General features: G+C 71.1%; 1 protein-coding gene across 1 annotated transcript; it reads left to right on the forward strand.

The window, feature by feature from the left end:
- The first annotated feature begins 620 nt into the window (after positions 1-620).
- Positions 621-10630, forward strand: PDCD1 (programmed cell death 1). The gene is made up of 5 exons (XM_058301242.2): positions 621-741; positions 7348-7713; positions 8149-8307; positions 8729-8763; positions 9450-10630. The coding sequence occupies exons 1-5, from the start codon at positions 666-668 to the stop codon at positions 9687-9689; spliced, it is 876 nt and encodes a 291-aa protein (XP_058157225.1). The 5' UTR covers positions 621-665; the 3' UTR covers positions 9690-10630.

A 10630-nucleotide genomic window follows, 5' to 3' on the forward strand; every position in this document is an offset into this window, starting at 1 on the left:
CCTCTGTAGCTCTTTCTGACTCCCTCTCTGCCGCTCTCCTCATCTCCAGGTCTCTAGCTCTTTCTGTCTCTCTATCTGTCCCTCTCTGTCCCTCTCTCTCTGTCTCTTTGTTTCTCTCTCTGTCTCTCCCTATCTATCTCTCTCTGTCTCTCTAACTCTCTGTCTCTGTGTCTCTCCCTCTCTTTCTCTAACTCTGTCTCTCTCCATGTCTCTTTTCACTGTCTTTCTGTCTCTCTCCATGTTCTCTCTGCCCCTCTCTCTCCCTTTGTCTCTCCCTCCTCCCTCTTTCTCTACCTCTCTGTGTCTCTCCCCCCTCTATCTCTCTGTCCCTCCTCACTGTCTCTCTCCATGTTCTCCCCACCCCCTCTCCTCTATCTCCATCTCCCTCCCTCTGTCTCTCTCCCCCCTCTATCTCTCTGTCTCTCCTCACTGTCTCTCTCCATGTTCCCGCCGCCCCCTCGGCCTCTTGCTCTGTTTCATTCTCTCTCTCTCAGGCTCTCTCTCTGGCACCCCCGCCCACATGGAGGTGGAGGAAGAGGGGGCGGGGGCCGCGGGGCAGGTCCCCTCCCAGCCTGGGACGGTTTCCTTTCCACTGTCACTCAGCCCTGGTGGCTCTGAAGAGCAGGAGGAGGCTGGCGCGGGTGGCGTGGAGCTGGCAGCCCGCCATGCGGCCTCCACGGGCGCCGTGGCCCCTGGCCTGGGCCGTGCTGCAGCTGGGCTGGCGGCCCGCGTGGCTCCTAGGTACGTGGCACTGCGGGCAGGGCTGCAGGGCAGGGCAGGGCACGGCCTGTGCCCTTGGACGGGCCGGCGCTGTGGGGGGCTGGGGGGCGGGGGCCGGGGCCGGCAGGATCAGGAAGAACCTCTCCAGCCGGCCACACCTGCCCCTCCCCTGGGGCCAGCACTCCCTCCACCCTGGCCAGGTAGGGCCTCTATCCTCCCTCCTGTCCCCCCATCTCTGAGCCCTTCCCCATGGAATGAAGGGGCCCGGCTGCCCGGAGCCCCAACCCTCGGCCCCCGCGGCCCCAAACCACGTCCTGCCGCGTCCAGGCAGCGCAGCACCTCCGCCGTTTCCTCTGAATGGGACACGCAGGCAAGGGGCCGGCATCGGAGGCGGCTGGTGTGTTCCTAATTACATCAGAGCGCAGCGCCAGGAGCACCTGCTCCTCTGGCTGCTCACGGGCCCCGGCGGGATTCCCGGGGGTACGGTGCCAGGACATGCTGCGGTGCCACAGGGGGTGCTAGGGCGGCCCGGGGCCCGCAGCCCTGGCCCCAGCTCCCTCATCCACCGTGGGGCCCCATAGTCCCTTGGTGACACTCTCCATCGAGCCCGGAGAGGGGCCCCCCGCCCTCCATGCCAGCAGGCGCCCACGCGGGGCCCAGCGCAGGGGCTCTCCCTGGCGCGGCGCCTTCTCTGGCCTGGGCCACGGTGCGTCACGGCCCCTCCTGGACCTGTGTCCTGACTGTCCCTTCCCTGGGGCTCGGGTCAGGCTTGTGGTCCCCCCAGTGCTGGCCTCTCTCTGAGGAGGGCCCAGGCCCATTCTGGACACTGGCCAGGCAGGGGGCCCACGGGAGAAGGGGTGCGCGTCCCCCTGTGGGAGGGTGGGACCCCCGCGCTAGCCCTGCAGGTGGGGCGCGTCCCCGGGGCCCACTGGCATCCAGGGCTCCAAGATGGGGAGGGCAGGGAGAGGCGTCGGCAGCACGCCCCCCAGCCCCAGAGCCGCTTACCGGCTTTGAGAGTCTCAGACTCCCAGGGCCTCAGTTTCCCCACATGTGAAAGGGGCCCTGGAGCCTGTCTCAAGGCTCAGGCCCATCACTGGGCAGGGGTTTCTCCTGCCCACTTCCTGCCGGACTTGGCTCCTGGGCTGCAGCCAACATTTTTATTCCCTAAGTCAGATTCATTTTATTTATTCTTTCCAACTTGAAATTTTGGAAAAAAGGTCAAACATACAGAAAAGTCACAAAAATAGAACATGAGTACCCGGTCGCTGAAACGCGCAGCCTCTCCCGCCACCCCAGCACAACACCGCGTGGCCGGCTGGACCGTGAGTCGTCGGCCAAGTGCTCCCTGCTCCTAAGGGGCAGGCCCAAGTCCGCGCGGCCGCTGGACCCGCCCTGGGCTCGGACGCGGGGCCCGGACAGCACGGCCCTGCCCACCCAGGGAGGCCCTGCGGCTGAGCCAGCTTCCGAGCCCCAGAACCGGCTCGGGGTCTCCCCTCAGCCCTCCCGTGCCTCTCCCGCCTCCCCCACCTCCTCCTCCAGGGCAGGCCCCCCTCGCTCTCCGCCCGTGCCCCGGCACCTGCGGGTGGGGGTCCCTGTGGGCCAACGTCCCCGTCTGCGCGTCTGGCGGGAAGAACGAGTTTGCGCCGTGACGCAAAACGTCCCAGCCAACGCAGCCCTTCTCGGGGGGGGGTGGGTGCCAGGAGGCGCTGCTGCCCTGGGCACACGGGCGACGAGGTGCCCCCGGCCGCCGCGCTCGCGCCCCCGGCGGGGTCTTGCCTGAGTCAGGCATAAGGCCGTGGGCGCAGCGAGACGCGGTTTCAAGGCCAGCGTGGACCTGGGGGCCGCCCTCCACAGCCCCGCGGGATCCGTCTGTCCCACGGCGGGTGAGGGGCTCTGCCAGGGAGGTCACCCCTTCTTTCTTTGACTTATATTTTAAAATACTGGGCAGTCGAGAAAATAACGCGAACCCCGTACCCAGGCCGCCCACCTTGCGGCTGCGGCTTTGCCCTCTGGGCGCTCAGAACAGGCTGCGCCCGCCGGGCTCCTGGAGCCCCATCGGCCCCGCCCCTTCCGAAGGCCAAGGCCCCCCGCGGTGCGGGTGTCGCGCTGGGAAGCGGGCGCCGGCCGAAGCGCACAGCGTAGCCCAAGCTCCCTAGACGCCCCGCCAGGCCCCGGAGCCCGTCCCCTCGGCCACCAGGCCCCTCCCGGGGCGTGTGTTCCGTTTAATCACGGCGACTCTCTCTTTAAATTGTGGGGACGCGCATGCACCCTAACCTTCCCACGGCGCCCGAGCCTGCGGCTCTGGGAGAGAACGGCCACCCTCCCTTATTACCACGCTTCCGTCCCCGAGGCAGAAGCCCCACCCGTTAGGCAGTGACCCCCGGCCCACCCCGGCAACCCGAATCCGTCTCTGCTGCGGCTCCTCGGCGTCTTCCCCGGGGTGTCCTGGGCTTCGCGGCGTCTGTCCTCCTCCCGTGGGGTTGGAGTCCACATGACCTAAGCAGCACCCGCAGCCACCCTGGACCTCGGCCCCCGTCTCCAGGCAGGCCTTTCACAAGTGGCCGGGATCTACTTCCGGGTCCAGAGCCATCGACGCATCCCTGCCTTGGATGCGTTTCCCTTTAGCTGGGGCAGGAGGTGAACTGTGGGTGCTGCCAGGGGCAGGAGGTGAACTGTGGGTGCTGCCCAGGTCAGGGGGTCAACGGTGGGTGCTGCCCAGGTCAGGGGGTCAACGGTGGGTGCTGCAGGGGCAGGGGGTCAACGGTGGGTGCTGCCAGGGAACGGTGGGTGCTGCCCAGGTCAGGGGGTCAACGGTGGGTGCTGCCCAGGTCAGGGGGTCAACGGTGGGTGCTGCCCAGGTCAGGGGGTCAACGGTGGGTGCTGCCTGGGGCCCAGCACCTCCCACCTCCGCCGCCCCCACCCCAACCTGGAGCCGACCGAGAACTTAGGGAAAACTGAGGACCCCACTGAGACAGCCCCCAGCACCCCTGCCCAGGGACCCGCCAGGGGCCGATTCTGAACGGTCACCCTTGGCAGCCCCCTCCCAGCTTGGGGCCTGGGGGGGCCGTCCAGCCTGGGCACGGCCTCCCGGCTGCCTGGAGCCGGATCTGCTCCAATGGGAGAAGGGCCTGGGGCCCGACAGCCTGGTCAGCGCATGCCGTGCCGAGCCCGGTGGACAGCCGCGCGTCCCCCGGCACCGGCAGTAAGAACAGCGGGCGGCCAATCCCAGCGCCTGGAACCCAAGCCAGCGCCGCTGTCCGCGTCCTGCAGAAAAGGCTCCGCACTCTGCAGCGCGCGTCACACCCGCGGGCTGCGTGCGCCCTGCGAGGACTCGCCTCCCCTAACACGCAGCCGCCTCTGAGCCAGACGCCCGCGCCCCTGCCGCGGCCGCCCCGCACCCCTCCCCACAGGGCTCCGCGCCCGGGGGTACCCGCTTGGCTGCTCAGAAGGCACCGCCATCCTTGCTGCGCCTTCACGGTGTGGCCTCGCGCTTGGCGGGGTCATTGGCGGATGGCAGGGTGAGGCCTGGGCCTGAGGTGGGAGCGGAGCCAGGCTCCAGGCCCACCAGCCCGCGAGCTCCCAGGACACCCTGGCAGAGCCGCGTCCTGGCTAGAGCCGCATCCTGGGCTGAGCCGCGTCCCGGCCAAAGCCGCGTCCTGGGCCGGGCCTCCCGAGGGCCACTTACTCGCCCTGTGCTGGGGTCCCCTTGTCCCACCCTGTCGCTGGCCCTGCGCGTCCTCGCCCGCATCCCGTCGTCCCTGTCCTTCCCGTCGGAGTCACTGCAGGGCGTCTGCCTCCGGGAGCCCTCACCCTCCTCGGGGCGGCCCCTTCGCTGTGTCCAGGGGGCGGCAGGGTGCTCTCGGTGAGTGGCCGTCCCTGCGGCCCTTCAGGGGCCCTCAGCCAGGGCCTCGGCCTCAATCACACTGGGGGCCGGTCCAGGAACGGGGGGTCCCCAGGGGTGGCGAGCAGACGGTGCCCCTGGACGGGGAGGGGCCCGGGGCCTGAGGGGCAGGGAGGGGCCCCGTGGGGCCCCTTGAAAGACGACGGCCGGCCGGGAGCTGAAGACGCCCTGGTCCCCGCCAGCAGGTGGGGCAAGGGGCCGGGCACGGAGAGCCGCACAGCCCCCGGCCGGTCAGCAAGCCGAGCGGGTGCCTGCGGGGGGCGGGCTGGGGGGCGCCGAGGGCAGGCGGGGCTCCTGAGCCGGGGTCTGTGGGGAGCCTGGGGTACGGGGTGCTCCAGCCCGGCCTTGCTGGGGGGAGGGGGTCCAAGCCGGGGAGGCCATGATAAGGGGGTCTAGGCTGGGGGGCTGTGATTGGAGGTTCGGGATACAGGGGCTGTGATGGGGGTTCTGGGCTGGGGGCTGTGATGGGGGGCTTAGGTTGTCTGGGGCAGCAAAGGGGGGCCAGGCTGGCTGAGGCCATGACTGGGGGTCTGGGCTGGGGGGCTGTGATGGGGGATCTGGGCTGGGGCTGTGGGGAGGGTCTGGGCTGGGGGCTGTGGGGAGGGTCTGGGCCGGCCTCTCCCAGCCTGCGTCCTCCTCCGGGGCCCGGGTGGCGTGGCTGACCCCTCCTGCCCTGTCCGGTCCCTGAGGACCCGTCCCGCAGGGCCAGGCTGGTCTCAGCCCTCAAGGCCGGGACGCTTCACGCTCTGGGGTCTCCGTCTCCTCGCCTGGCCCCCTCGAGGACCCCGCGGCAGCAGCGGTTCTGGGGCACATGCCCCGAGGGTTCCCAGCCCAGGGCAACCAGCCCTGGCCCACACGGTGCCCCTGGAGCCCCGGGCCGCTGCCAGGCGCAGTCACGTGACCCCCCACGGGCCTCGCCGGCGAGTGCTTGCTGGGGGTGGGACCAGCCCGCAGGAGCGAGCGTCGCGGGGTCAAAGCGGAGACCGCGAGGCAGAGCGCAGTAGATCAGGCGCCGGGCCGCGCAGTCGGTGCAGGCTCTGGGGAGCCGGGGGGCGTTGGGCGGGCTGGAAACCCCCACCAGGCGGCATCTCAGCTTCCCCCACAGCGGGCCGAGGGCGCAGGAGGCAGACCCCCGTGGCCCGGCCTCAGTTTCCCCGTGAAGCAGGGCCATGGACACCCCCCCAGCCCTCAGAGACCCTCGCTGCCTCCGCTGTGTGTCCTTAGGCCTCCCCGGGAGGGCATGGCCGCCACCCACCTGCCCCCCAAGCGCGTGTGTGAGCATGTGTGAGCATGAGGGGGCATGAGCGTGTGCCTGCACGTCAGTGGCTGTGTGAGTTTGCGTGAGCACGTGTGCCTATGCGGGCGAGTGCACAAGTGACTGTAATGACTGTGGGTGTGCAGGAGTGAGTGTGCGAGCACCCGCGTGTGCAAGCACCTGTGTGTGCAAGACTGTGCAAGCACCTGTGTGTGGGCATTGTGTGCGTGTGTGAGCTCGTGCATGAGTGTGCAGGCACCTGCATGTGTGAGCGCTGCGTGAGTGTGCGAGCATCGTGTGTGTGTGCCTTGCGTGAGTGTGCAAGCACCCACGTGCCCATCCTGAGGGTCAGCCAGGAGGCCCCTGGCACCCCAGGTCAGGGTTTCAGGGCCGTTGGCGCCCAGGCGCAGGGCTGCCCTTTCCTGGCCCACGCGGGGACGTCGTCTGGCCGGTGTCCAGGCTCCTGCAGGGAGCCGCGTCCACTGGGCCTCCACCAGCCACGGCCACTTCTGCAATGTCCTGAGCTGCCGGAGGCCACCAGGCCGGGCAGGAGCTCTATGGGGAGGGGCTGCCAGCCGGGCGGGGGCCCCGTGGGGAGGGGTCGCCATGTTGGGGGGGCTCATGGGGAGGGGCCGCCGTGCCGGGTGGGGGGGCTCTGTGGGAGGGGCTGCCATGCCAGGCAGGGGGCTCTGTGGGGAGGGGCTGCCATGCCAGGCAGGGGCTCTATGGGGAGGGGCCGCCTTGCCGGGTGGGGGCCCCATGGGGAGGTCGCCATGCTGGGGGGGCGCTCCGTGGGGAGGAGCCGCCGTGCCGGGTGGGGGGCTCTGTGGGGAGAAGCCACCGTGCCAGGCAGGGGGCTCTGTGGGGAGGGGCTGCCATGCCAGGCAGGGGCTCTATGGGGAGGGGCCGCCTTGCCGGGTGGGGGCCCCATGGGGAGGTCGCCATGCTGGGGGGGGCGCTCCGTGGGGAGGAGCCGCCGTGCCGGGTGGGGGGCTCTGTGGGGAGGAGCCACCGTGCCAGGCAGGGGGCTCTGTGGGGAGGGGCTGCCATGCCAGGCAGGGGCTCTATGGGGAGGGGCCGCCGTGCCGGGTGGGGGGCTCCGTGGGGCCCCCACCGCCCAGCCCGGCCTCAAGCAGCTGCCCTTCCTTCCCTCCGGGGCGTGGAGGCCTGCAGAGCAGTGGAGGCAGGATCAGAGCCTCAGAACAGGCAGCCTGGAACGCGGGGTCTCAGGCTGCAGGGCTGTTCTAGCCCAGCCCTCCCTGGGGGGTGTGAAACGGGGGGCCCGGGGTCAGAGCCAGGGCACTGGACAGAAGGCAAAGAAGCAAGTCCTGCCCTAAGTGCCGCCTGACGGATGGTGAGTGCCCCGTCCCTGGGGGTGTGCAAGGGAGCTGCAGGGGAGGCGGGGGAGGGGGCCCTGCAGGCTGCTGCACCCCCTTCCTCACAGGCCCCCCGCTCTTGCTCGGTCTCCCAGGCTCCCCCGAGAGGTCCCGGCCCTGGGGCCCCCTGGCCTTCTCGCCCGCCCACCTCACGGTGCCCGAGGGGGCCAACGCCACGTTCACCTGCAGCCTGTCCCGGGCGCCCGAGTCGCTGTGGCTGAACTGGTACCGCATCAGCCTCAGGAACCAGACGGACAAGCTGGCCGCCTTCCCCAAGGACCGCAGCGCGCCCGCCCCCCACCCCCGCTTCCACATCACGCGGCTGCCCAGCGGGCGCGAGTTCCACCTGAGCATCCTGGCGGCCCAGCGCAACGACAGCGGCACCTACTTCTGCGGGGCCATCCACATGCCCCCCGAGACCCAGATCACCGAGAGCCCCCGCGCCGAGCTCACCGTGACAGGTGGCCTGGGGCTGGGGGGCAGGGCCCTGGGGGGGGGCAGGACCCTGGAGGGGAGAGCACGACCCCTGGGGAGGGGGGAGCACAGCCCCAGGGGAGGGGGGAGCATAACCCCAGGGGAGGGGGGAGCTCGGCCCCAGGGGAGGGGCAGGGTCCTGGAGGGGGGAGCTCGGCCCCAGGGGAGGGGGAGCACGGCCCCAGGGGAGGGGGAGCACAACTCCAGGGAGGGCAGAACAGGCCCACCAGCGAGGCAGGGTCCTGCCGCCGTCCTGCCCACCAGCCCTCTGTCTGAGGGAGGAGACAGGGCAGGAGGAAGGGGGCGGTGCCGTGCCCAGAGCAGGAGGCCCAAACCCCCAGAGAGCGGCGCCCACGGGCCCCCAGGCCCCCTGCACCGGGCTCCACGGCCTCAGGCCTGAGACCCTCCCGCTTTGCCCCCAGAGAGAGCGCAAGAGCCGCCCACGGCGCACCCCAGCCCCTCCCCGGGGGGCGCGAGCGGGCTGCGGGCCCTGGTGGTGGGCGGCTCGAGCTCGCTGGGGGGCGTCCTGCTGCTGCTGCTCGCCTGGGTCCTGGCCACCAGCTGCCCCAGGGGCTCGCCAGGTAAGCCCCCCCGCCCCTCGCCCCCACCCCCCACCGGCACTGGGAAGAGGGGCCGGCCTTCCCGAGGGAGGAGGCGGGCTGGGGCCTCCCAGAGGCCACGTCTCCGAGGGGGTCTGAGGCTAGAGGTCCAAGGCTGTCCTCGAGGTCACACAGAAAGTCGCAGTGCGGCCCCCGCGCGGCCACAGGCCACCGCAGGCCGTGCTGGGCGCCCCGAGGCAGTAGGCTCGAGGCCTGTGGTCGCCGCAGCGACAGCCACAGGTGGGAGGTGGCAACCCTGTCCCCACGCCGGCCCCAGCCCTGCCGCAGCGCCCCTGACACGACCTCACGGGGCGGCCGCGGAGCCCCCAGCGCAGGCCACAGGCCCCCAGGGCTGGCGCGGCTTCGGGCTCCTCCGCCCGACTCTCAGCGCGTCTCTCCGCAGGGGCCAGCGGGGCGAGCGGCAAAGTTGTGACTCCGGTGAGTGTTCCCCACGCCCCGCCGGGGTGGGCTCGGGCCCTGCCGGGGTGGGCTTGGCCCCTCCCTCACGCTCCCACCTCCAGCCGGGCCGGGCGGGCGGGGGGCTGTGCACCCAGGTGTGTGCGTGGATTGGGTCCGGGCGCCGTGTCCACTGGAAGGACGATTCCTCAGCTTGAAGCCACACGGACCCGGGCCCAGCACAGCTCGGCATTTTACAGAGGGGAAACTGAGGCCCGCCCAGCAGGGAGGGGCAGCCCCCACGCTGCGTGACAGTGCCCCGAAGCAGAGGGGCCATGGGGGCAGCCACGCAGTGCCCAGAGGCCTTGGTCACAACCGTCCTCGCGCTTGGGGGAGGGCACGTGGGCCCTGCTTGGTCCTCGGGCGAGCAGGACCCTGTGCACGGCCCCTGCTGGAGCCGGGGGTCTCTCCAGCGAGGGTCCTGGAACGGGAGGCTGGCCCAGGCCCTCTCCTCCACAAGCAGGCTGGCACGCGCCTGTGCTCTCGCCCTGAGCCCACGCTTGTGCACGCGTGGGTGGCCCCCAGCGCCAGCCTTCCCGGAGCCCGGGTCAGCCATGGCACGGCCAGAGACGCAAAGCCCGGAACCAGCGGCCAGGAGCGGCGCTGTGGGTGCTGTGGGCCCCCCGGCGGCCGCACGGGGGCTGATGGGCCCCTCTCTCCGGGAGCAGGAGCCACCCCCGGCCGTGTCGGTGCCTTCCGTGGACTACGGCGAGCTGGACTTCCAGCAGCGAGAGCAGACCCCAGAGCCCCCGGCCCCCCGCGCCCTCGACCAGACGGAGTACGCCACCATCGTCTTCCCCCACGGGCCGCCCGGGGGGCCCCCCACAGGCCGCAGGGGCTCGGCCGACAGCCTGCAGGTGCCCCGGCCGCCGAGGCCCGAGGAGGGACATTGCTCCTGGCCCCTCTGACCAGCCACCCCGCCCACACCTGCGCTCTTGCTACGACGCGGGCGGCTGGTGCCGGGCGGGGATTCGGTCCCAGGATTCGCCGGGACCCGCGGCCCCCTGTGGGGCCTCCGGGGCTGGACGTGGGGGGTCTTGGCCAGGAGGTGGCGTGGGCACAGGCAGGTAATGCACACCTGGTGCAGGCACACACCTGTGGGGGCTGAGGCCACACTTCCCGGTCAGGTGCCCACTCTCCTGAGCCGGCGGGCCTGGGGGCGAGCCTCCATGAGCCACGCGCTCCCCACGGGCACCCCCGGAAGGGCTGACTGCCAAGCGCGGGGGCTGCGGGGCGCAGGGGCTGGCCTCTGCCCTCCTGCGCAGCCCTTGGCCCCAGGTGCAGCTGAGGAGACAGACCCAGGGGCCAAGCAGGGCCCGCTCGTCCCCCGGGAGGCCGCGCTGGCTCTCGGGATGCTGCTCCCCGCAGGCTGGCCACAGCCCCGCCCGCTGCTCGGAGACCCCGTCCCCCCAGCTCTCCCGCCGACTGCCCAGGCTCCCCAGAAGGACCCAATGGTGCCCGGCCAGGGCCCACTGCTCTAGCGGGAAACCTGGGATCCTGGGACAGCCCCGGGCCCCAGGGCAGGGCAGGGGTGTGGCTGATTTGGGGGCCCCAGTCCCAGCCGTTGCCGTCCTGGGCAGGGAGGAGGCAGCTGGGCAGGCACAAGTGGCCGCCCATGGTCTGCACCGGAGCCGCCCCAACGCCCTTCTCCTCCTCAGGGCCGTTTGTGGGGTTATTTCCTGGGGGGTTGGGGAATGGGGGTCAAGTCAGCTGCAGGCACCCCCTGTTGAGAGGCCGGTGAGGCCCTGTCTCCACACGCTCACCGTGCCCACAGCGGGCAGCGTCCGGTCTCGGGCCCTTCCCCCGGGTCTACTTCCTTACAATCAATACTCTAATTAAATGGCCGTGA

Source organism: Dasypus novemcinctus, chromosome 7 (genome assembly GCF_030445035.2).
Source record: "Dasypus novemcinctus isolate mDasNov1 chromosome 7, mDasNov1.1.hap2, whole genome shotgun sequence".
Lineage (NCBI taxonomy): Eukaryota > Metazoa > Chordata > Mammalia > Cingulata > Dasypodidae > Dasypus > Dasypus novemcinctus.

Coding starts and splice junctions, on each gene's coding strand:
- PDCD1 (XM_058301242.2), top strand. CDS start 666: ATGCGGCCTCCACGGGCGCCGTGGCCCCTGGCCTGGGCCGTGCTGCAG. Junction 7,714..8,148: donor CGCCGAGCTCACCGTGACAG/GTGGCCTGGGGC, acceptor CTTTGCCCCCAG/AGAGAGCGCAAGAGCCGCCC. Junction 8,764..9,449: donor GCGGCAAAGTTGTGACTCCG/GTGAGTGTTCCC, acceptor CTCCGGGAGCAG/GAGCCACCCCCGGCCGTGTC.